The sequence below is a fragment of the Hyaena hyaena genome, unplaced genomic scaffold (assembly GCF_003009895.1).
Source record: "Hyaena hyaena isolate Hyena2069 unplaced genomic scaffold, ASM300989v1 scaffold_172, whole genome shotgun sequence".
Taxonomy (NCBI): Eukaryota; Metazoa; Chordata; class Mammalia; order Carnivora; family Hyaenidae; genus Hyaena; species Hyaena hyaena.
In genome coordinates, this window is record NW_024080804.1 from 506726 (window position 1) to 533476 (window position 26751).

At 45.0% G+C, this 26751-nt stretch overlaps 1 protein-coding gene across 5 annotated transcripts in view; it reads right to left on the reverse strand.

The window, feature by feature from the left end:
• Positions 1 to 26751, reverse strand: part of ITPR1 (inositol 1,4,5-trisphosphate receptor type 1) — a 330213-nt gene that overhangs the window by 38135 nt on the left and 265327 nt on the right. For 4 of the 5 annotated variants that reach the window (XM_039240300.1, XM_039240303.1, XM_039240299.1 and 1 more), the window contains 8 exons: positions 26471 to 26581; positions 24289 to 24384; positions 21649 to 21771; positions 20499 to 20603; positions 17488 to 17680; positions 10350 to 10472; positions 4354 to 4529; positions 254 to 418 (listed from right to left, as the gene is read on the reverse strand). In XM_039240300.1, the coding sequence (XP_039096231.1) occupies positions 254 to 418; positions 4354 to 4529; positions 10350 to 10472; positions 17488 to 17680; positions 20499 to 20603; positions 21649 to 21771; positions 24289 to 24384; positions 26471 to 26581 (1092 nt within the window). The remainder of the gene's footprint in view (positions 1 to 253; positions 419 to 4353; positions 4530 to 10349; positions 10473 to 17487; positions 17681 to 20498; positions 20604 to 21648; positions 21772 to 24288; positions 24385 to 26470; positions 26582 to 26751) is intronic. The other variant, XM_039240301.1, reaches the window with a different exon arrangement.

Below are 26751 nucleotides of genomic sequence, written 5' to 3' on the forward strand. Positions count from 1 at the left end.
AGTCACTGTCTGTCACTGACAAGTCAAAGGTCCAACATGCACACATGCATCATGACCCCACACTTCCCACTCTCCTACTAGCTGCTCTGCTCCCTGGGGAGCTTTCCTCTCCAGATCCCCTAAATGAGGCATGTGACCTCATGTTAGACCAGACATACCAATCACCAGCCAAAGGAGGGGTCTGTGATGAGACACACGTCACAGGTCACTCCCAGTTTTCAACATGTAAAATCTTTCCACACCAGGAACTCACCAGCAAACTGTAGAAGAACTCGTGGACGAAGAGCCCCATGGCGCAGATAAGCAGATATAACAAATGGTAAAGGAACTCGACATCCAGAACCATGGCTCGGTAGCCTCTGGTGAACGTTCCACAGTTGCCCACAAAGCTCATCAGAAAGATGATTTTATTGCAGACCTGAGAATAATGACAGGAAAGCCATCTAAGCACGGATCATGCTGAACTTCAGACTTTGTGACAGCTGAGGGCCATTTTCATGCAATGGTCTTTTAGCAACTATGCCCGAGCAAAGCTTCCTTTTTGCACCCAAGTGCCCACCAAACCTGCCAAGAACCATTTTGCAGATCTAACTCTTATCATTACTTTGCTTTTCAGGCATATTTCAAATTATGTGGTAGTCAAATAACTTCATAAGCAACAGTAATCAAGTGACATTTGTATATGACAAAAACAAAATTAACACATACTGAAATTATGATTTTCGAAATGAGATATGAATCATTTCTAACATTCTTATATGAGTTAGTCAAACACAGAAGTCACCTCAATCTATAAACCCAGTGATCAGCATAAATATTAGCATTTTCTGAATTTCTGTTATGTTCTAGGCATTATAAGGGTTGCAGTGTAATGAGAAGCAGACAGTTTTTGTCTTTCATTACTCCTAATTCATAGGGGAAGTAAGAATTTTCTTGAGGAAAAAAAAGTAAGGGAGACTTCAGGATGAATTCTGTACCTCTGCCCCCTCTTCTGGGAGTAACTTAGAATTTTTCTTTGGGGGAACTGTCCCTTTCCATCTATCAGTCCTTGAAATCTGGGCAGGGCTCCATCCCAGTCAATTGGAATATCATACTTCCCTGGCAATATGGATTGGTTCAGGGATAGTCACATGACCAAACGGAACTAATGATATCCACTGAGACCTATCCTGGGACTGTAGCAAAAGACAACTTTGTTATTTCCTTCTGGCCTTGAACCTGAGAGAAAGTAAGCTTTGAAGCTGCTGGCATCCATCTTGCCATACCACTGAGCCTCAGAGTACAATCACTGCTGACCCAAAAGATGGAACTGCATCCTGGCACTACTGTCTGGGCAACTGTATTCATCTGCACCTAAAGCTAGCAGCTTCCTTTCTCAGTCACGTGAAACTATGCATTTTCTCCTTTGCGTACACCGGCATGGATTAGGTTTTCTGACATTTGTAACTGGAGGTTGATCTACTGTATGTTATAGTCCCACCTCGAATAGAAAACCCCATGCCCAGAACGCTGTCTCTAGCAACATGTTGACAGAAAAACTTGAATCAAGAGAAGGATGGAGAGAAAGCTTGTCGGATCTACTTGGTGAAACCATCTTCTGCTACCCTAGCTCCCTTGGCCATAGGTGCTAGGGAGATTCTGCCAGTTAATCTGGTGGGTCACTTTAAGCGAGCTTCTCAGCAATCAGATAAGAGAGAGAGCCAACACCCACAGAGAACGTTAGGCTTTCTCAGACAGGATAAACAGTCTACCAGTTTTGTTTTTGTCTAATATTCTAGCTATCTGTAGTACAGGATCTTTCATAGGGCGACAGAGTATCACTGGCTCTGGATGATCTGTGCTGATGGGGTGGGGAGAGGGGAAACAACCATGCTCTTGTTTACATTCCAGGACCTCAGACATGCCCCGGCTCTGGCCATCTCAGCAGAGCAATTCGCTTCACTTGAATCCAGTCAAGCCCCTTAACAATGTCTGCCCTGCTTGCCTCTATTGCTTCAACAGCAAATACATATTCACGGTCTTGGTCTGGTGCCCCCACCTCCGAGGGACGCTGCTTAATGAGTCTGACTTCTGGCTTCCTGCCCCACCTCCCCACCATAGCAGCTCCACCCCGTCCAGAAGACTGTGAGAGGGCGCATGCAGCAGTCAGTCTGCCCTTAGCGCCTAATCCCAGCGCCTGCAACATGACCGGGCTCAGCAGCCCCCCTTGCCCCCGCGCCTGTGCCCCCTGCACCTGGCTGCCAGGACACCACCCGGTCCCGCCTCGCCAGCCCCTGCGTGCCAGCACTCCTTCTCAGCCCCAAGCCACCCTTTCGTCTTCTACATGCTCCATGTGAGCGCTTCCCTTTTTTGGTTCACTCTGAACACTTATGCTAGTTATTTCAGCTCCCCCCCACCCAGCTAATGTGACTAGAGATGGTAATTAATTGTCTAATTTGAGTCTTTTCCCCAACTGATTTATGTTAAAGAAGTGAGAACTGTGGAATGATCAAAGGCCAGAAACACAGAACTAGACCGTGGATATAGGACAACCAACTCCGAACTACTGAGTTTTCCCTTTTTTATTTACTTGTTTATTCTGTATTTCCGTCCTAAGTGGTTTCCTCTGCACGATACCTACTGTCCCCTCTGTAGAGTCTTCGTCACTCTGCTCGTACATTTCCAAATGCCACAGCTAACATCAATGACTTGCTTTGTCACCTCAAGCCTAGTAAGTCAACAGTTTAAGTACATTTTCACCCTGAAAACTAGGTCTCTGCATGCCTTCCTTTGGGTCCGGTGCCTCATTGTTTTCCTAGTCATGTGGGACTGAAGATGTGGAGCTGGAATTGGCTCCTTCATTGCCCTGTCAAGACAGTCATACCTTATTGGCCTGTAGAAGAGTGGCCCACCTGCCTCCAGTCCTTCCCACTGGATTCCACATCACATGCCACTACTTGAGGGCATTTTTCCAAGAATACTTCTTTGTATATACCATTTCTTTGCTCAGAAAAACTTGAGTCATTTCCCACTACTGGGAATAGAGTTTCCCAACCTATATTCTACCACACTAATTCCACGTGATACTTAAAATGTGGGCCAGTAAGTTTAGGAAACACAGATACACTGCTTCCCTTTGTCAGAGATTAACCCTTATCATGCATGTTAAAGTCTCTCAGAACTCCTAGAGTAAAAACCCTTTAATTTTTTTAACGCAGCCTCTCCCTCACTGATTTGATCATGGAGCCCCCTTTTCACCTAAGATTTACCAACTTGGAACATGCTTTGGAGGCACTGAGCTGGAGGATGAGGCCTAAGGGCATTCAGCGCCCCGGTGACCTGTACCGGGATCAGGTCCCAGGTGTCCCTCCCTGAACCAGCCAGAGGGGAGCTCTACTGCTGGCCGTCTCTCCAGAGTGTCCTGGGCCTTCCCCACTGCTGGGGCCTGTGGGGCCTCCTGGAAAATGCTCTTCTCCATCCCTGCTTTCTGGCCTGTCCTTTCTATTCTTCACAACAGAGCTGCAACCCTGCCTCGCCCCTGGACTTCATCGGCTTGAAGTGGTCCCTGCTCACCTCCTGTCCTTGCTGCCTCTGCCATCTGAATATCCACTTGGGGACATTTACTGTTGCACGGAATTACTACATTAATCTTACTTTGTTACATCACTTCCATTTTTGTACGGTGACCTCAGCCTCCTTATACGATCAGGGCAGAAACCTCTGGAAAGGAGTTTCGATCCCCAGAGCGCCTCACATGTCCAAACTTTCTGCTTCCGTTCACCAGGAAACCTCTCCGATTTATGGTCCTGTGTCAGCTGCCTCCCCTTCCTAAGAAGTCCCCCTGCAGGCCGGTTGGCATCAGCTGCAGTGAAGGAGCACTTCCAAACGTCACCACAGACTTTGAAGTAACGGATTCTCTGCTCACCTCTCTACCTGCTCCATTTCTGTTTGAACAATTCCTCCTGCCTCTTCTCTTGGTTCTGCGTGGCCCTCACACAAGTGGGTGTGTGGTATTGATATTTGATCATGGACTTCTACTGGCTAAAATCTCCCGTCCCAGCAAACCTTTGACCTGGCTGGAAGAACTAATTTACATCTCAATTGTTCTCCCTCTGCCTGCCTTACTTCTGAGAGGGATCTTCCCTAAAAAGGAGACTGTCAATGCCCAGAAAATAGATTAAGAGGTTCACTGTACCGTGAGAAGGTTGAGAGGGAGGTGTCCACCCACACCACTTTTGCTTCTGCTATTTTAACAGCTGACCCGAACAGTGTTTTTCTGCTCTGAAAGCACAGGCCAAGATTCTGGGAACGAGAATGGGAGTAATTCCTGTTTGTATGTAAACAAGCAAGTGGCTATGAAGCTATTATACTTACATTGAAAGCTCCCAGAAGAAACAACGTGGGTTGTAATCCAACTGAAAATATCAACCGGAGAATTGTGGAGGCAATTAAGGCCCGGATGCCATGGGGCTTGGGAAGGGCAATGACAATGGCCAGAGAGATGAGCATGGCTGTCCACAGCAGTCCTGACCAGTGTGGCTCCAGTGTTCCTGGAAAGACAAGGTAAGGCTCTAAGAGATCAGCGTTTCACCGAGTAAGAGGCAACCAACCAAAATGGGCTTAATGACTTTCTTCAATTAACAAACTGGCCTTACTGTCCAGTGTCTCACCTCTAATTCTCTGCCCCAGACATAACCCATCACACCCATGTCTTCTCACCTGTGAGCCTTGACCCATGTTCATCCTACCTGGGACATTTTTCTCCCTTTCCTATTCATCTAAGGTCTTCATTGAGATATCAACTCTTCCTCACCGCCTTCCTCTTCAGAAATTTACGCCAGATGCCCCTTCCTCTCTGTGTTCTCAGTCCCCATCCTGGTCATCCGTATACCACACGTTTTCTGGGTGTCAGTTTACCCATCTTTCTCTCCCCTCTGCCCCTACCCTAACTGCACCCCAAACAGGTTCAAAGTTCCCTGAAGGAAGCACTGGGCACCCAGGAGGCACTCATCAGATGAATTCGTTCCATCAATAAAACCCATACATGTATCACATTTCACTCTTCAGGAAGACGAACTAGAAGCCGAAACTTCTAATTTCTATTAAAAGGACGCAAAGGAAAATTGCAGGTCCCCTGCCTGAATCAGATTTCTTCAAGGGAAGGAGGAAGGCAACTTCCGTATCATTAACATCATCCTACAATTAGATTATCCTTGTAGTCAAAGAGCTTATACCAGTTTTTGTCATCTCTTGCTATTTCAAGTTCTATTTAGAGTGTCCCACGAGACGGCTTAGTTATATAACATGAGCCAACATGGCTAAAAATATAGTTCTGTAAAACACTCATTAAAAAAAATAAAACCCTATTTCAAATGCTGTCACATTTTGAGTCTCCTTCAGATGTAAACAAGCAGCACTACATGATTAAGGCCACTTATATAAAGGAGTTTCACTTCTCCAGAACTGCTGGGATTGAAGCCCCACCCAGAAAAGAGACACACTTGTGAGTTACAGCTCTTCCACGAGCCTGCTGGCTGCCCTAGTTCATCTGTCCATGCCCGCCGAGTCACTTTCTCTAGAAACTGTTCCCCCCACTCCCAGCCACTTCCTTCTTCCCTTGTGATATCCTTCAAAAGGGAAACCTGATTAGAAAAGGGCACAGAAAGGCAGAAGCTTTTGGGAAATTTAGTAAGACATGGATACTGAGGCATAGGTCACTTCGTGTGCATGCAACAATGGTTAGGTATCACAGTAAGCTCTTTAGGTCGGTTATTGTTTATTTGATCCTCACACCCAGCTTAACAATTTATCTTCACTTTACCCTGGAGGAAACCGAGTCTTGCCTTACATGTCTTGCCTAAGGTGGCAGTGCAAATGGCTGGAGTCTGTAAGCCTCTGAAGTTGATGGTCCTTAACTGACAATTAAACACACACACACACACACACACACACACACACACCCCACCGATTTTATGCTTATAATGTGATGAATTTCGGCAGTTTATAAAGTCACAGAACCACAGGTAACTGTCAGCACAATCAACATTTTTATGGCCCTAAAGGGTTTCCTTGTGCTCTTTGCAGCTAGTCCATTCCCACCCCGACACAACCACTGATGTCCCTTCTGTCACTACAGCTTTGCATTCTCCAGAATTTCATAAAGATGGGAACATAATCCTACTAGTAGGTAGTCTTTTTAATTCTTTCACTTAGCAAATTTTTAAGATTTAGTCACGTTATTTTGTGTATTAAGTATTCTATTCTTCCTATTGGTGTAATATGCCATGATCTGGATATACCACAATTTATTTACCAATCAACAATTAACGGATATTTGTTGTTTCCAGTTTGTGTTATTATAAATAATGTTACTGGGAACATTCAGGTACAAATCTGGGAATGGACATAAGTTTTTGTTTCCCTTGGGCAAATACGTGGAAATAGATATTTGGATCCTAAAGATATGTTTTAGTTTCTAAGACACAACCATACGGTTTTCACGAATGACTGCATTATTCAGTAGTATGTGGGTGTTCCACCTGTTCTACATCGGCACCAATACCTGGTAGAGTCAGTATTTTCTTTCTTTTCTTTTCTTTTTTCTTTTCCTTTTCTTTTCTTTTCATCATCTATCTTTTCAGTATTTTTGATTGTAGTCATTCTAGTGGGTTTCTAGTGGTATGTCACTGTAGTTTTCACTCGTATGTCTCTGATAACTACTGATGTTGAGTATCTTTTTAAAAAATTTTTTTTTAAACATTTATTTATTTTTGAGACACAGAGCATGAGCAGGGAAGGGGCAGAGAGAGAGGGAGACATAGAATCTGAAGCAGGCTCTGGGCAGTCAGTACGGAGCCCAACGTGGGGCCCAAACCCATGAATAGTGAGATCATGACCTGAACTAAAGTCAGATGCTCAACTGACTGAGCCACCAAGGTGCCCCACCCTTTCTTAAAAAAAATTTTTTTAACATTTGATGTTGAGTATCTTTCTACGTGCTGTTGCGCATTCTTTTGTGAAATATCTGATGAAATCTTGTGCCCTTTGTTTTAATTGAGCAGTCTTTTTATTACTGAATTGTTAAGAGTTTTTTTAATGTATTCTATAAGCCTTTGGTCAGATACATATTTTGTATATATTTTCTCCCAGTCCGTGTACTGATTTTCATTTTCTTTAAGTGTCTAATCACCATCTGGGGCACCTGCATGGCTCAGTCATTTAAGTGTCTGACCTTGGCTCAGATCATCATCTTGTGGTCTGTGAGTTTTGAGCCCTGCGTCAGGCTCTGTGCTGACAGCTCAGAGTCTGAAGCCTGCTTTAGATTCTGTGTCTCCCTCTCTTTCTCTGCACCTCCCCTGTTCACACTCTGCCCTTCTCTTTCTCAAAAATAAATAAACATTAAAAAATTTTTTTAATTAAAGATATTCGCCCTCTTAAACCACCTCAAGATCTCGGCGTAATAAATGGGACCAGTACAGTGGATGTACCCAAATCCTGAAGGGGCCAAAATAAAAACCTGTTGTCTCCCGACTATAAAAGCAGTGTTAAAAAATGCTAGATTTTAAGAAACCAATTATAGAAAGACATCTTTAAGACAATTGGAGAAACATGAATATGGACAGGCTATTACACGATTTACTGTTAGTTCTGTTAGATATGATAATGTTATGGTAATTATACATATTTTGAAATATTCTTAGAAGTTAGAGATGCACACTGAAATATTTATGGGCAAAACAACAAGATGTCTAGACTTCTTTAAAATCTTTCAAAATACAGTTGGAGAAGAGATGAAACAAGATTGACAAAATGCTGGTAGTTGTTAAACCTGGGTTAACAGATACATGGCAGTGTATTAACTGTTATTATTTGTGTATCTATTTGAAAATTTCAAAAATGAAAGTTTAAAAGGCAGTATTATATTTGCTTTGATCATCATAGCATGCTCACAAGTTCAGTAAAGAATGTGAATCTGCCCAGGTTTCATGCTTTCCAAAGGCTGTGTGACTCATCAGTTCTGAAATAAAGGGGGAAAGGATACTTTTGAAAAGGAGCTTTTAAGGCCACCAGTATTCTTGGCAGCCAGAGGCCTAATAAGCCACAGAGCCATTTTAGCACTCATAAAAAGGGGGACATTCAACTGGGACATTTTGGAAATCCTGGTTTTAGGGTTTGACATGAACAAATACCAATCTCAAAGAAACACTTTCAAGTAACCAACCTGATCTTATTTTGAGGCAATGCTAATACAGCCCTCCTCTTGACGATGGTTAGCAGTGAGTATAGAAGATGCCCCCAACATGTCTTACAAGAGAAAAATACATCTCTCTGAGAGTGAAGTGACGTGTTTGAGGTGAGCTCAGTCACTATAATGGAAAAGGCTTCCTGAGGTCAGATGAATCTCTTTCTTTCCTGGGAGAGCTAATTATGCTTTCCACTTAACCCATCCACATGAAGTTTCTAAAGCCCATGCTGCCAAAACAGAAAGTCTGAACTACTACAGATCAGCCAGATCACCACTTTACAGTTGGAAGGACCTTTAACAATCATATCATCACTGTGTCTTGAACTTGTGTAGGCAAGAAACAGGATGCCCCAGAGATCCTGATTGGGTCAATCACTATTTTTCCCTGAACTATACAGGGAATTCCTAATTCATACCAAGGTTTCACAAGTGGCGACTAGGTCAATTTAAGTACTTTTAATAAAGAAGAAGGATCAGGAAGACTAACTGAAGCTGCCACCCAGGGATTCTGGACTTTGTAAATCAAGTATTCCACTGGACAAGGCTTGTCACGTAAGGGGAGGGGAGCCATCAAGTGCCTTTCTTCACACAAGGTCCTGAACATTTCCACAAATGACCAGTGAAGAAAACTGTCAAGGTGTATAATAAAAATTGATTTTTATTGAAAAAATCAATTTTATTGATTTTTAATGAAATGGAAATAAAGGAAAACACATCCAAAGTAATGGCTGAAGAATCGGTTATGATGAGCATGACGACTTTCCTGAGATGGAAAGAGAGCTAAGCTCTGTCACTCCGAGTATTTTGCACTCTTACCTCTGCTGACCCACAGCCTGGCTGGGCACACGCTCCCTCAAAGAAAACCTCACAGCCCTGTGAACCTGCAGCATCTTTTCACCCAGAGGCACTTATGACCCCTGACATGGTCATAAGGAAAATACCCCCAGACTTGTGTTTAGGTAGTGCTTTGGGGGGGAAAAGAATCACTGAAACAAAGATTTCAATTTAACTGAAGGCCAAGCAGAAAAGCTAACTCCTCAAGTGGGTATGTTGGATACCTAAGCATCACAGAACAAGTCATGACTTTCAAAACGACCTTAAAAAGACTAAGTATAGACATGCTGTCTCATCATGTATACACATCTGCATTATTAGGCTCAAGAGCTAAGCCTGGAGCTGCTATAGTTTTTGTATCTTACTTTTAGGCTCTTTATTCCCTGTATTTCACAAAAGGTGGCTACTGGTCAGTTGTTACATATGTGAGATGAGCTTCCAGGTAGGTCTGATGAAAAACGTAGCTGAGAAGGAGACTTCTCAAGAGGCTGTATACAGTATCAGAAAAGGGGTCATGGATGTGTAACAGGAGAGGGGCTTCTGCTGGGCCCCAGAAGCCCAGAAGTGTGAATAATTCTAGAATGCTGTCAAGCAAATGGAGGAACCACAAAGAGAAAAATGGCCCTCCTGATTTGTCTGTCTGTTCCCAGAGAACTATGTAAAATGCACATGCCGAGGGACTGGAAGGAGAGAGGGGGCAGAGAGGATACCCATGAAGATCATGGATGTGTTTTACTGTGTGAATGATGGCATGCAGCTCTTAAAAGCCGTCTCCTCAAGCCCCTTGACCAAAAAAAAAAAAAATATATATATATATATATTTTTTTTTTTTTCAGACATGCCTTACAAATTCTTTAGCCTGAAATTAATTCTCTAAGTACAGTATGGGGAAAATAATCTACTGGAGTGAACAACAAAATATCTATGTTCTAGGGTTAGCTCTGCCACTAGAGCTCTGCAGCTCTGGCTAAATCTCTCAACTTCTCTGAACAAGAGTTTCCCAATATATAAAACAAGGAGACTGACTGAGACTGTTTCTTACAGGTGTCAGAGTGTATAGCTTCTTCTCTTTCCTTCCCGGTAAGAAAATGTGGACACAAAATTGACATGGTTTCATACAAGATTTAAACCTAAACCTGTGGTAAAAGCTGTAATCTCATCTTTGTCCGAAAATGGGTAACTGAGATCCCCTAATATTGCACCAATACTTCCAGAGATCCTATTTAAGATGCAAGTCATAACCTTCTTGCTGCTTCTAGTAGTTTCTTTGAAACAAAAAAAATATGGGTACCTCCTCGGACTCCTTTAAATGGGTAGAAAAAGGCCACAAGCAGGTTCATCAGGACAGCCAGGTTAAATGAAATGCTGCTCCAGAAAGACATGTTGCGGGCACACCAATACAGAACGGGCTGGGCTGTGAAAACAAAGACCAGGCCATGTAAGGTTCGAAGTCAGAAAGCTGGGAATCCCACTTGGCCCTTCCTCCTGCTCTGCCCCACAAGCCCACTTTTGTTCCCAGTTTTTACCACAACAGTAAAAAAATGATCATTTGTTTTGAGGTTGACTCATAGGCTCACAGCGACATTAGATTGGTTTATTTCTGTTTGGAGTACTTACTGGAACAGAAGACGTATTTGGCGACAAGGAAGCGAATAAAAGAAGAAAAGTTGGAACATCTAAAAACCCTGCATGCCCCAGTCAACACCACCAGTTATGGAATCTGGGGTTGTCCAGAGTTCATGCACTGAATCTTCAATCCATCACTGAATCTGGGACCAGAGGAGATGCTCAGAGAGACCCAAGAACTTAATCAGCCTTTCAGAAGTGTGGGGCTCCAGTTGGAGGGAAACACAAGACTCAGAGTTGGCCCAGCTGGGCTCCAGACTAGGGCGGCTACCATTTCCACACTCCTCTCTTGCTCAAAATCCTCCACTAATTCACAGATCCTTTTCCTGACATTGAGCCATCTGACATTTTCCTGAAGTCTAATGATCACACCAGGGGCAGGGAGCTGGGGGAGGGAGCTGCTGACTGGGGAGTGAGCAGCAGAGCTCCCATTCCCATGAATGGGAGGCTACCATGGATAGAGGATGTGGTACCAAAGCCAACACTAATAGGCAAGAGACACTTGCCATACTGCTGCCATTTTTTACAGGCAATATCACACTGGCTGGACACACTCAGCGTTAGAACAACAGGCCTCTGGTCACATGGTGAGTGGTGGTGCTTCCTTTTCCCATGAATTCTTATCCAGCAGTGCCTTATGCTTAGGATGATGCTCAAATATAGATGTGGAAGGAATAATTTCAGTCTCCATAGCAGAAGCAGGGTTTCTAAAAGATAGATTCATTCAACATTATCTCCCTCCAAACAAGTATGGCGTATGGGAGAATGGGTCTCTATGGTGTGTTTCTCTTTCCCAATGAAGTCATCATTTAACTCAAGGACAGCAGCCAATGACAAATCCAATGGCCCTATAATGATGCCTAGAGCAGCAGCCAACTCTTTGAAAGCTTCTCTCCAAAATAAAGTTATGCCACAATTAAACAGAGCCCTGGGTAATTTAATAATTACCCATTTCAGGTTCATACTTGGAAACAGGAAATGTTTCCAAAGTCTAGAGTTTTAGGGCTACAAGCACCATCTAGTTTAAAATCTCTCATTTTACAAATGAGGGAAACTGAGGCCCAGCAAAGTGTGGAAGTTTTGGAGGAGATACTAACACCTGGGTCAGTGACCCCTTGGGACACTGGACAAGGACAAAGCTAAGTGGCTCATGTCAACATTCAGAAGAGATGCTGACCAGGATTCAGTCAACCTCCAGTAATTAACTTTTTTTTTTTTTAGGTTAATTGGTGAAACAAATTTAAGATGAGAAATCATCTGCTCTGGAAATAATAGCTACTGGTGTTTCTTTTGGGACTGGAGCCCATTTCTGTTTTTTTTTAAATTAAATTAAAATTTTTTTTTTACAAATAGTTTATTGTCAAGTTGGTTTCCATATAACACCCAGTGCTCATCCCCACAAGTGCCCTCCTCCATGTCCATCTCCCCCCTCCCCCCCATCCATCAGTCCTCAGTTTGTTCTCAGCATTCAAGAGTCTCTCATGGTTTGCCTCTCTCCCTCTCTCCCATCATTTCCCCCCTTCTTCTCCCCCTTGGTCCTCTGTTAAGTTCCTCCTAATCCTCCTATATGTGCAAACATATGATATTTGTCTTTCTCTGCCTGACTTATTTCGCTCAGCATAACACCCTCAAGGCCCATCCATGTTGCTACACATGGCCAGATTTCATTCTTTCTCATTGCCATGTAGTATTCCATGGTATAGATAAACCACATCTTCTTGATCCATTCGTCCGTTGATGGACACTTAGGTGAAGCCCATTTCTGATCTGGACACGTAAACTCCAGGGGAGATGAGTGGCAAGAATGGGAAAAGGTAGGTAATGGCGGAAGCTGAGTGGTGGGTACGTGGGAGTTTATAACGTCCTCTCCACGTCAGTGTACATATAAAAAGCTCGTATAAAGTAAACAAAAAATAGGAAATGGCAAAGCTCAGTGATGCTGTATGTAAGCCAAACTTCTCTTGAGGGGGGCTCTCAATATCAAATGTAAGAGCAGCCACTGGAGGATGCTTTAATTGTAATAAGTGACCTTCAACTATGGCAGATAGTTCACAAATCATATATTTATAAAGCTAACATACTTGAATTGCAGTATCTTTCTGAATATGATAACTATTCAGTCCTTCAAATCAAATGAGTCTCTATCCAGGTGCAAAAAGATACTTAGAGACCAACCTCGACAGACACCGTCTTCTATTTCCAATGACACAAGAAACTGTGACCTCATCTAAGTTTCCAGTCTTTCTTCTCCTGCTTCTCTTCCCCAGATAAGCTACCTTTACATCCCAGTCTAGTGGTGGCTCCCTGAATACATGCAGCACTTCGAGCCTCGGTTCACTGCCCCCTTGCTGGTTCAAAAATATGTCCACAAAGTCTTTGCTGCTCTCTTCCTCAAGGGGTGCAGCTTAATTCCCTTCCCCTTGAGTGTGGGCTGGACTTAGTCACCACTTCTAAGACAGTACATAAGTGATGGGTGTGTTTCCTGAGACTAGGTCACAAAAGGCACTGCAGCTTCCTCCTCCCTCTCCCCTCAGTCATGTGCTCTGAGGAAACCAACCGCCATTTGTGTAGAACTTGAGCAGTCCTGCAGAGGGGCCCATGTGGAGAAGAAGTGAGGCCTCCTAACAACAGCCACGAGAGTCAGCAGAGAAGTGGGTCCCCCAGGTCCCTCAAATATTTATAGACTCGGAGGGTCTGGCTCCCAACTTGACCGCAGCACCTCATGAAAAATCTTGAGTCAGAACCACCCAGCTGAGCCACTCCCAAACTCCGGACCCTGAGAAACTGTGAGGAAATAAATATTAATTGTTTTAAGCCACTAAATTTTTTGTTTTTGTTTTTAACTATTTTTAATGTTTATTTAGTTTTAAATAAACTAAATAGAGAGAGAGAGCACAAGCAGGAAAGGGGCACAGAGAGGGAGACTCAGAATCTGAAGCAGTCTCCAGGCTCTGAGCTGTTGTCGGGGCTTGAACACAAACCAGGAGATCATGACCTGAGACAAAGCTGGATGCTTAAGTGACTGCATTCAGGCGCCCCTAAGCCACTAAGTTTTGAGGTAATTTATTATACAATATAATGCAACTAATGTACCTTGTGTGATGGGAGAATACCAGCCCCGCTGCCCCCCTCCCCCCCTGGTCCCCAAGATGTCCACATCCTAATTTTTGGAGTCAGTGAATATGTTACCTTTCATGGGAAAAGGGACTTCAGAGATGTGATACAGTTAAGGATCTGGGGATGGGGAAATTATCCCGAATTATACAGTGGGCCAAACACAATCACAAACATCCTTACAAGGAAGAAAGGGTGTGGCCGTGCCAGAGGCAGGGTCCTACAGTGTGATTAAGGCTCTCCTGGCCACGGCTGGCTTTGCAGATGGAGGAAGAGGCCAAGAGCCAAACAACGCAAGAAGCCCGTAGAAAGTGGAAAAAGCTAGAACCTTTAGAAGGCAGGCAGTCCTGCCAACACTTGATTTTTAGCCCAATGAGAACCTCTGTACATTTCTGGCCTCCAGAACTGTAAGATAGTAAATGTATGTTGTGGTAAGCCTCCAAGTCTGTGGTAATTTGTTACAGTAGCAATAGGAAATGAATCTACCTTCCCTCTCCGCACACTTGCAGGCTTATGTTTATCCAAGTCCTATGTATCTTCCCAGATGCTGTTCAGATCCTGTCTTTTCTCAGAAAGCTGCCTTTCCGATACTTCCACGGCGTGTTACTGCTTCATTACAGCCCTGCTCATTGTCAGGTGGCTCAATTACAGCCACTTAAAAAGATGCCCCTGTTGCCCGTGCCTGTCACATGGCAGGTTCACAGAGGAAGGAATCACAGCTTACACATGATGAACCCCTCTCTGTACTTTATAGCATGTTTTCTCCTTACTACCAGTAAAAGTTGGCTGGGCTGATGTACCTACTACATCACATTTACAAAGACAGGGTGCCATGATCCCATTTAGGCAGGTCAATCTAAATTACTGAACCCCAGAGCACCGCTTGGTAACCCTGTTTCCTAGACTTTGTGTCTGGGCTGTGCCAGGGGACCTGGACTCCATGTATACACGGCAACAGAATTCCCCAGCTCTATGTGGATGGGTGTGATAACCATGAGGAAAAACCCCAAGTAGGAAAATGTCAGCATATGTAACCAGGCCGCTGTTTCCTCTTTCACAATCTTTTCGTTTTCTTAGCCCAGGGTTTTCACTTCACTGGGGCCAGGAACTTCAGGAGAAGGCATCAGAGACACATGGGTGAGAAAGGATGTGAATGCATTGAAAGGGCTGTGCGTGTGTGTGTGTGTGCATGCATGCACACACACGCAGTCTGTGAGAGGAGCAGGGAAGAGGGCTTCAGAAGAGCATAGGATCTGAGTATCTTAAGATTTGCAGAAGAAATTACTATGCAACAGCAGTCTTGGACAGACTTGACTTTGTATCTGAGCCGTAGCTACAGATGTACCAAAGTACAGGTGATTCTGTGATACTTTCAGTAAAGGGGAAAGCAGCTTCATGAATAAAGCAGAAATTTTCTTCCTGCACATTTATTAGAAGAGAAATGAGCTACTTAGAGGGGAAAATGTATTTCATTTTAATTGCACTTCTAACGAGTGCGTTTCTCCCCTCCCTAAATATGTGTATCATGTTTAATCCAGTTACTGTTTTCAATTTCTCTTACCAGCAGATAGCTTTGAAGCCAATTAAAATCTTTCAGTTGACAACCATAGCTGTGTTTAAGCTTTACTGAAACAAAGGCGGACTAAATAAGAGGAGGCATTAGCTATGATGCAACATAAATCGAGGAATGATGACTTGAGCACTCCATAATCAATGAATCAATCAATCTTCAGTTCCCACTTTCGAGGTGGGAGTCTGGGAGCAATGAAGTCATCTGCATAGGGCCACACAGCCAGTGGGGAGCAGGAGTGGAACAGAAGTGAGATCTCCCACCCCTTGGGGCCGAGGTCTTCCTCCTGTGCCTGGCTGAAGACAACATCTCATAAAGAGTGATCACAAGGTATCTCTCCTCACCAGAAAAGGTGAAAACCCTTCTGTCGGTTCCCAAGCCCCCTGGAGAGCCTAGGAAGTATTTATATGTTTTCACAGGCTCCCAGAATTGTGGGAATGACTATACGTGACCAGTCTTAGGAGACCCTTACACTGATCAAGAGTAAAATCACGGTCTCAGCAACTACTGTGGAGGTCTGGATACATGAATTCAGGATTATCCCTTGAAGCAAGAATCACACACTACCCCAGTGAGCACAAGAGCTGAAAATACAAGAAAATACAAGCTGAAAATCCTCTTAGTAAAGAGGATAGGGTCTATGTCTACCTTATTTTTGCTATCTTTTTTCTCTGTTCTCCCAAGTGTTATGTGGATGTTCAAGGCTACTCACAAGGTTTAAGCTGGAGGAGCCTGGGTGAAGGACACATGATATCGCCTAGAAGTGCACCCTAAACTTCTGAGATTCCTACCAAGGGGACATTCAAGCTGCTCTCCCAAAGGTCTCCTGGCCTCCCCCATCAACACCAAGCATGGGAATGGGTGAGGAATGGGTATGGCCCAGGAAACTTTTTTTCTTTTCTTTTCTGTATGCTTTTTTTTCTTTTTTCTTTTTTTTTTAAAAGATTTTGAGTAATCTCTAAACTCAAATGTGGGGCTTGAACTCATGACCTTAAAATCAAGAGCTGTATGCTCTACTGACCGAGCCAGCCAGGTGCACCCCAGGAAACACCTTCTAAGTTTTAAAGTGCTGGATGATGAGGCAGCCCTTAGAAATGAGCGAGAAGATTGTGGGGTTAGGCTGTGATGAGAGAACAGGGCCTCTGGCCAATGTGTGTGCACACCCTCTTTGTTAGTAGCCACACGTAGGGGTGCAGGGAGGTAGGGAGAAGAGGGGTCAAGTGAAAGAAGCATGCAGTGAAGGCTGGTCCGTTCTGGCCCAAGTTGATGGGAGGCGGGTGGAGGACAGGAGCTCCCAGAAACCCACCTCCAATGCCGCTTCCACTTCCGCAGCCCTGCTCCACAGAAAGAGCCCAAAAGATCACAACTGTAGCTGGAATCCAGGGTTTCAAATAAAAAAAAAACCTGGCTCCTGACTAACAGACAGAAATAAAGCACAATCCTTTCTAAGTTGGTCACAACAGTTGGTGCGGAGTGTACTGTCAGTACTGAAGGATCCCATTAAAATCCTAATGAAAACCAGGAGCTGAGAAGCCCTCTGGGACACCCCGATCAAAGTGTTTTAGATGAGTACTTTCAGCCCAACTGGCCAGGCATCGCAATGGGACGAGGTCCTGAGCAACCATGCATCTTATGTGGCAAATGATTCCACTGCCTATAAAATGGTAGTATAGTCTAAAACCTGAGCTACTTGTAAAAGGGAGAGACCAGTGTCTTCAGAGCAGGTGAGCTAGTAAATGAGCAGACAAGCTGGCTGGATTTCCTGCTCACGTGCACTATCCTGTGAGCTCAAAGCCTGGCTTTTTCTCCCTTCCTTTTATTTTCTACATCAAGATACCAAGAAAGGACATTCCGAAAGTCTCCCATAGAGCTCTCCAATCAAGTAAAATCAAATGGTGCATGAAGGAAGACTTTTCCGGGGAGATGCCTCCCTAAGGCCACAGCCCATTTATCAGCTACAAAGGTATCCAGGTCTTCCCAGTGCTCAGAGATAGAAGCACCGTAAATTATTCTAGCTTTGCTCCAACTGGAGGCACACCCATCACCATCAGGCTCAGGTCTCTGAAACCCCAGGCGGGGGTTCAACCTCTCACGTGTTGTGGATGCAGTGCTGACCCACCTCTCAGTTTCTTTTGCCAGTTCATTTCATTGAAGAGGTCCTCGGACCGCAGGAAGAAGTCATTGATCTTACTGCCTTGTTCATCCCTTTCTGTAGTGTAATATATTCGTAGTTTTGACTCCTTGGTTAGGAATTCACATATGCTGGGTACAGGGAACACAATCTGTTCCATGGTTCGGTCCAATCTGACAATCTAGGGTGGAAAAAGAGAGGAGCTTAAACAGTCATTTTCAAAAACTTTCACTGAGGATCTCTGCAACCAGTCATGCGCTCAGTATTCAAGACTGAATATAACGCAAACCTGTTCTGGAACCTTCTCAGACTGGGCTTGTCTCTTAGATTTATATAAAAAGCAAATTGGGCAAACCTCCAAAAGGAGTTTTTGTTTTGTTTTTTAACCTGAGACCCGTTACTTTTATTGTGATTAACTTTTGCCTCCATTTAAACTGTGTTTTGTGACAAAACCAAATGAGGCTCTAGGCTAGGGCTGTCCAATACAACTTCCTGTAATGATGGAATGGTTCTATATCCAAGCATCTGCCCCGTGCAAAAGGATGGCCACTGGTCACTTGTGGCCATTGAGCACTAGCACATGTAGCTAGTGCAGCTGACAAACTGAGTATTTAATTTTAATTAAGCAGCCACACATGGCTAATGATTATAATACTGGACAGAGCTGCACCAGACTGTAGTGCAAACCTCCCCTAAAATTCTCTGATAGCATATTAGGTGTTTTGGATTTTTTTTCCCCTAAATAGGAACTTTAAAAAAAGACATTTTTGGTTCCTACAGTTGCACTGACCTATCTCTTACTTGTCACAGCATCTACGATGTACAGTGTATGAACTAGCATGGCCATTTACCACCGGTACAGGATTCACTGTTTTTTGAACAAGCTTTGTTGGGCTGCGGAGTGGACACCTTACAGGTTTTCTCTGTGCCCTTCCTAGACTGGCTCAATCTCCAGACAAGAGGTAAGTCTGGCCAGGACTGTTCAGATTCTAGGACACTGTATTTAGCCATCGTCCTGGGAAGTAGGGATTTCAAAAGAGGGTACAGGTGGCTGTACACAGGGGCATGACCCCTCTTTACTCTTCCACCCCAGAGGGTAGAGAAGTGGAGAGCCACTACAAGATGTGGCTCTCACTGTCCCAACACTTTTGTTCCCTGACACAGCAAGAGAGGTGACTCAGGTCCAGTAGTAGTGGGAACTGTCTCAGACGTGAGACATTCTTGGAGGCATGATCTTTAGACCCGGGGTTCCCCCCCAATCCAGCTGCAGATCAGGTTATAGGAAGCTTCGTGGTCATACTGATTCTGGTCCTTCAGGCAACCTCATTTAACTGGAATTGTGTGTGGTTTGGGGCTTGGTGACTGGAACCTGCCCACAGGTGATGCTGCTGTCCTGATAGGCCTGGGGACTGAGTCTGTCTTCTTGTGCTGTCAAGAGCCTGCCTGCTTTGCACAGTTAAGTGAGCCCTGGATTTCCCGAATCTGAAGGAATATGATGTGAGAAGTGCTTCTGTTTTCAAGAAGGAAAGGAGGAGAACACCAGAGGCCTCATGGCAAGCACTGAGTCCCAGACTCCAGGGATACCCAGGGTAACTTGCAAGAGCAAAGCACTCTATGAGGAAGCCCAAGGAGTAATGGGGTATTTTCTGGCTTTTCACACGTAACTTCCTCAGGAAACTGGAGCAAATGGGTGGCTAGCCAAGGGTAGGATTTGAGAGCTAGGGACACCACACCCAGCCATTTCTCTCCATCATTTCATATCTGTCCACACCTCCTTTTAAGGAGACTTACAGGTGGGAATCAGGAAAACACATTCCAATCCCTCCCCACCTCTAACAGGCCTGAGTGACCTTGTTCACGCCTCTTAACCTGATCAAGCGTCAGTCTTCTCTCCAGTGAACCAAGGAGCTCTGACATCCTACACTGCAAACACCTAAAGCTTGTCTTTTAAGGGCTCCAGAGGACAGAGCAGGACTGCCATCGAGCTTCTCCTTGTTAACAATAAATTACGAGTATTTGCTCACATGCACTGCCATGGTCAACTCATCAGTAAAATGACCCACTTTATTAGGACAGTGCAGACACTTGACACATTTGATAAGAATATATTCTTAAAACGTCTCCATCGTGAACATTTCATATGGTCCAAAGGAGTCTGTTAGCCCTTCAAAATCTCTGTTCCAGCACTGATCTTGAATCTGTGCACTTCTTCCTTAGCTAAACAAAGCACACCACCTTTCACTGCCTAGAGCCTGGAGACAGAAGTCTGTGCTCAACGCAGGTAACAAAATGCACCCATGGGCTCTGGGGTCAGCAGGGCCTGGATTACAACTGCAGCTCGGCCCCTGCTAGCTGGGCAAATGACACAACCTCTTGGAGTCTTATTTCAGAGTTTCCCTATCTGCAAAATGGAAGAGGGCCCCATTGAGCTCATAGAGGATTAGTAAGGTATGGTGGTGTTTGTGTGTGTGTGTGCGCGTGTGCTCGCATGCTTACGCTTAATGCAGATCTGACTGTACCAGCCTCTGTGTAAAACTCTCCCGCAGTTCTGCATGGCTTTTCCAGTAAACCCAGACTTCTCGAAAGAATAGTGAGCAGTATTGTGCGGACCCGGGGCCGCTGGTCTTTCCCTTCGGACCTTGTGCTGCCTCTCTGTTGCTCACCGGATTCAAGCTCCTCACCTTCTGCTAGTACCTCCCTCCTCAGGGCCTCCACTTGTCATTATCCCCTATGCCTGAGAAGCTCTTCCCTCTAGGTTCTTCCTGTTTCATTCTGATTTTTCCTAAGGTCTACGCTTAGATGTCATTCTTCAGAATAGGCCTCTCTGGCCATCACAATCCATAGCAGGTCCCTCTGCTGGTTTTCTTGTAATACTTTCTACTTATTACATTGTCAGAATTCATAACCAACACACTGTTGTTGCTCAGACGAATGACTGCGTGCAAGCCCACTGCAGGCCCTCGACATAGGCCCGCGCCCTGAGTTCCCTCTGTTTTTACCTCTATCTGGGCTGTGTGCTTGGCATAAAACTCCAGAGCTTCATCCCCATCCACTTGGCCACCAGGTTTCAGCATGGACTGAAGTTCTTTGTTATGCCGAGCCAACTGGAACACAAGTCCAGAAAATAGGGGAGTCATTATCACTTTGTGACGGGCACACGTGCGCCCCTTTCCATTGTGGGGCATAAAGAATGCATCCTGTCCACTGGCAAGCTGAAGGGCAAAGATGGCAGGGGGCTTGTGGGAGCTCAGCAGAACAGCGTGAGAAAGCTCAGGCCCATGGGAGGTCCCACCTTCCCCCAATTTCTTCAGCCACGCAGGAGAGAGAGGGGGTTTTCTGTACAGCCACCCAGGTCTCCATTCAGAATGTTCCGAAACCCGCTCAGTGGGGAAACACAGGTAGTGGAAGAGACGCGGGACAGGAGACTGGGTTCTCTTCCTCTGCCAGCATGTTGTAGCAGGGCATGCCATTCCGCCTGACCGATACTGTCACTGCTTTATTCCTAAGTCCTCTACTCCAACGAGGTGAAAGGGACAGGAAGCATAAGCCTGCAGCAGAGTCACAAGCTGCCCACACACATTGGCAAGCTCAACGCACATCAGCCTCCAGGAAAAGAAAGTATCTTCAAAAGCCCAGCCACTTGGGAAGAAGAGTTATGAAACAGGGCATTCTGGTGCCAGGGTAGGAAGAATTACTACATCCCCCAACCCCCAAAAGCAAACAAAAAGAACTCATAATGACAAGTTAGTTCCCAAAGATTTCTAAATGTGATAGGAGGCAAGGCAGCTGAGGTCTATTTCTTTAGATTGTTAAGATAGGCTCATCAATATTTATGAAAAGCCTAAGACTCCTTTCAACTGTCTCCAAACACAGTCATAAACTTTCTAAGTGTCAAGGCTCAGTGCGAAGGCTTTTGAGAAACGTGGGGATTTCCAAGGACACGACCCTCCCATGGGAACATGGAAGAGCCCGGGAACTCGGTACACTGGGTCAGGCTGCCATGAGCACCTGTGAGCTACATCACCATGAATACAAACAGCCCTAGGTTAAGCCCTTACGGGAGAATCAAGTTTAAGTGCACATTCAGCTGGGAATTCTGGCACTGAAGGCAAGCCACGCCTGGCATGGGGACCCAGGGACAGATCATACCTGATGAGCTAATATGTAGATGTTGTGCCCCACGTTCCTGGGGGAGGCAGCTCCATCTTCACCGTTTTCCCCATCCTCAAACTCCACTTCGCCTTGCATGTAGGCTTTCTTGATCACTTCCACCTGCAAGGGTGGTGAAACAAAGGAAGCACGAGCGGTCAAACAAAGGAAGCTCACCTTTCAAGGAAGACCCACACAGGACTGGCATCGTATAGTCTCCCCTCTTGGGGCAGACAGTGCTCATGAGGCTTGGCATCTACTTCCTACCAGGTTTGGACACAGCCTCAGAGTCCTTCTCAACACTGTTCACAGGCAGTCGCTACCAATCAACTTCCACAGACATTAGAAATGAAACCCATGTGCCGTAACTAGACCAAGAGCTCTTCTGTCCCCTTAGAAGGGGACAATGGTTATAGAAGTTCCTTGAAGCAATAAAATATGACACAAATGTAGACGAGAAGCCAGACTTTTCCTATCTCTGCATTTCCTCCCACCATCCCTCTCCAATCCCCAACCTTTGCCATTTCAAGGAAAACTAGTGGGAAATCCACTAGCCTTTGGGAATAGCTGGTCAAACTATTATCTCCGGTTCCACATTTTCCCATCTACATTTCTCTGTCCCTACTCCATGTAAAAATAACACCATTACCAAATAACATCTACTGAGACCTTTTTATGTGCCAAGCACTGTGTTTAGTTTCAACATTCTTTTGGGAAATTTAATGCTCATCAACATTTTACGAACTATTAACGATTCCCATTTATTATAGATGAAGAAAGAGAGGAGTAAAGAGGCACTCCTGAAGTCACATGGCTAGTGAGCTGAGATTTGATCTCAAACGTGCTACCAGAGGACCCATGCATGTCACTGGTTTCATGCTCAGAGCGCATTTCCTAGTGCGTTTCTGTACCTGTCTATGGCTCCACCCACCTCAGCGTCTTACCTAGTGCCCTACCCAGTGCCCAGGGGCTGGGTCTCCTCCTTTCTCAATCCCTCCCTGGTGCCCAGCAAAACACCTTGGACAAAGTAGGGCCTGACCAATAGTTATCAAATGAACAAATCATTCAAGATTTAATCAAATAATAAGAACAAAATGCCTTCAACCCCTAGGTTGAACTGAAAATTAATCATTTTCTTTAATGATTCAGAAGGCATTTTAGCTTCTTGCATTGCCACAAGGCTATTGCCCTGAATTATGTCTCATTATCCAAGACCAAGCATGCAGAGGGCCATACATTTCGGTACTGACACTGGGTCAGGCCCTGAAAAATACATTTAGAGAAAAGATCCTTGAGATTCCCGCTCTCTGGGCTTGATTTCCTGTTAGTTCTAATACCAAATTGAAAAGACAACATTATACATGGGATGAGTGCCACAATACACACATACCCACACACATACGTGCAGATGTGTCCTGGACATTAGAGTTTCTATGTGGATTCCTAGAACCCTGTTTGTTCCATCAAGCCTTGGACTCTTCCTGTGGTCTGGGAATGATGTTCTCCAACCACAAGGGGGCATCCCAGGAGCCTGTGGCACCCACGGCCATGGGTACTGACATTAGCCCGTGGTGTTGGTCCATGAGAGTTGGAATGGGGTCTTCTGCGAAGTCCTTCTGTCCTACTCACAAGGACACCTTGAGCTCCCCCCAAGCCCCAGTTATGTAAGTTGTTATGTAAACTTGGGGAGGATGTCCATCTCAGGCTGAGCACTCACTCCTGACCTCAGAGATCAAAGAGCTGAGCTCACTGTTAACTCTATTTCAAGGAATACATGAAGGGACTTTAGCCTGGCCCCCAGCGCACACAGGTCACCCAGCGACAGAAAAGTTTTAGTGCCCTCATTTAGTTCTGTCAGTTACAGTTTATTTGGGTGGGAAGAAGTCCAAATAGAGTTCTCTCCTCAGCCCGTCTTATGGTTTCTGAGAGCTGCTTGTCTCACAGGTTGTAGCGCTAACCCCTGCCCTGGAAAGTCACGGCCCATCGTGAATATCACCTGGCAAAAATAAACGAGATTGTTTTTTTCTTTAAAAAAAAAAAAAAAAAAAAAAAGCCCTTGAAACATTGGCTCCCAACAAACACTGTTCTGTTGCCCAGACTATGAGCAGCCAGAAGAGATGGGGATTCTCTAGCTCTGGGCACAGACAAGGCACAAAGAGCAGCAGTGGAGAAGAAGGAGGGGAAAGGAGCTACAGGTCACGGAGGGTACCAGGCGCTGTGTCTGATGCCAACTGTCTCCTCTTATCTTATAGACAGCCCTTGGGCCTGCGTGACATTAACATCTTCCTTTTAGGGATGAGGAAACTGTGGCGCAGAGCGGTCAGGTGCCTGCCCAAGGTGACCCAGCAGAAAGGGAGAGCTAGGCCCCCAGACCACTCGCCGCACCATCTCGCAGCAGGGATGGCAGGTGAGGGCGGCTGCCGCAGGCGGCCGTGCATCAGGGAGAGGGCCGGCGCCACTGATTCAAAGCAGTACTTTGCTCCTTTAGCTGAGTTGCAGAGCTGCATCCAATGTTCTCTTTATACTTCTGAGCTGTGGCATCTTTAAGAAAGCTTGGGGAGGCAGGCTCCCGTTCTGCCACAGATGCTGTTCTGGCCCTCTGTAGAGAGTCATGGCCAGGGGACCAGCCATCCAACTCACCAGTTCCTTCGGCCTCATGTTGTAAAGTATCCGTTCCGCATTCTCGCTGTCGTGCCTGCTCTCCATGATGGCCAGCAGCAACTTGGAAGCATTGTTCTAATTGGACAAAGAAAGGGAGGAGGAAATGGAGAGGAGCAGCGTGGGGGGTGGGGTGAGGGCAGGGTTGGCCTGAATGCCTGTGCCCCGTCGGTGCAAGCCCTGCATCCTGGCTACATGGACGTTTTATCCCACGGAAGAGCCATGGGGATAGGACAGCAAAACCAGCTGGATACAACAGAGAACGGGCCACTGCAGACCCCAAAACCATGTCTGTGGAATCTGATTTGGATCAAAGAGGAACATACTTGTTTGGGCATAGCTTCTCCCTCCCTGACCTAAGTCCTGGTGGAAACTGCAATTTTTTTTAAATGTTCATTTATTTTTGAGAGAGACAGAGAGAGAGTGGGGGGGGGGGGTGGAGGGACAGAGGATCCGAAGTGGACTCTGTGCTGACAGCAGTGAGCCCAATGTGGGGCTCAAACTCATGACCCAAGCCAAAGTCAGATGTTCAACCGACTGAGCCATCTGGGTGCCCTGAAATTGGAAATTTCAGGGTCTTTGGGTGTATGTTGGCATTGTCATGATGACTGTGGTCAGAAAGAACCTGCTATATAGACCCACAAAGTCTTTGGGGCAGGTGTGGTTATAAACCTTGTTATTCAGCCTTGCAAGGCAGAGAAGCAGGCGATTAAGGTCATTTCTTCCTTTTAAAAAATAATGTTATCAGCTCTCATAACCCCCAATATTATAATTGGAGCACAGCTGACACAGTTAACAAAAGTGACCCAAAGAAGGACTGTATGCACACCAAACCCTAATTTCCCACTACAGTCAAAGTGTTCATGTGCCCACACCCTGCACTTCTTGGCTTGACCTCATTTTAGGGCCTGAGCCTAGGATAACCTGTGTGCTTCTTTGTGTACAGGACTGGAAAGTTCTCAGTGTTTTGCATTAAGAAGTGGCAGTATTTTTTTTCTTTCCAAGTACAGGCCACAGTAAGTCAATCATGATGCTGTGCTACCAATTGGTGGCTTTTCAGAGCACACACGTTTCTATCATAATCCATAGATTACCAGGTTAGTTGAAAAAGTCACTGAAACATTGATCAGTAGCAGATGAAATTCTGTTCATTTCAGGTTCTCATCATATACATTCTGAGAAATGGGAGCTAGGCCCATGAGCCTGAGTAATGTTGAAGTCAATTCTACAACACAATTTGTCAAAGGAAGTAAAAAATAGCTCACATACAAAAAAATCCATTTAAATCCTACATCCAAATCAACTACCCGTTTGGACTCTCAGCTCTAAAGACTAAAGGAAAAATAAAAATAACTGTGCAATTCCTGTGGGCTTCTGTGTTAACATCTTCCCTAATGACCTCTCTTTCCTATGACACTGTTTATGCAATCAATACAGATCAGTTTTTCACCTGCAGTTCTAGGCTCTTCTGTGGTTATGACAAAAATTTCCCTGCTGCATATGGGCGTAAGACTGAGCACGGATCTCAACATGCCCCAACATGGGAACAGTTAAAAAGGAAATGTGCTCAGTGAGGCCAACACATTTTGAAATACACTTTAGACACCAAGACAGGGTGCAAGTTCAATCTCTGGACTCTTAAAGAATATTTGGAAGCCCTAGGTACAAATGAGGGTTTTGTTTCTGGGGGGGGGGCGGCGGTATGCTTAAGAAAGCAACATCAGAAGTAGTATCCTATCTTTTTTATTTAAAAATTTTTTAATGTTTTATTTTGAGAAACAGAGAGAGAACGTGAAGGGGAAGGGGAAGAGAGAGAGAGGGAGAAACAGAATCTGAAGCAGGCTCCAGGCTCTGAGCGGTCAGCACGGAACCCGACCTGGGGCTCAAATTCACGAATCATGAGATCATGACCTGAGCTGAAGTCAGATGCTTAACGGACTGAGCCACTCAGGCGCCCCAGTAGTATCCCTGTCTTCAGACTCATATTTGGAGGGCAAGACTGAAGTTCTGCATTTCAGTCAGAGCTTACAACATGGATCATTCATTTTGTCTCAAAGAATTGTCTGTATTTAGTTTCATAACACTGACCATATCACGTGCTGAGGCAAAACACAAAGTGACTATTTTCACATGCTACCTTCTTTTGCTTTCAATTCCTACTTGCCTTCAGTTCCAATACAAGGTCCATTCTCTTCTTTCCCAGAGGATTGATGTCATTAAGGATCAGGGCTGTGATGATGTCAATGCCATTGGATTCATGGGTGGCTATGCAGTTCTAGAAAACACACACACACACACACACACACACACACACAACAGGTCTTTACACAAATGCTGGTCATAAATCAGATGTCAAAAGCCAACAGGCTGAACTGCTATTTCAACACAATGGTTGCCACTCCTAGTAATGTCTCTAGGGGAGAGCTGCAAATTTTCCGTGAGAAA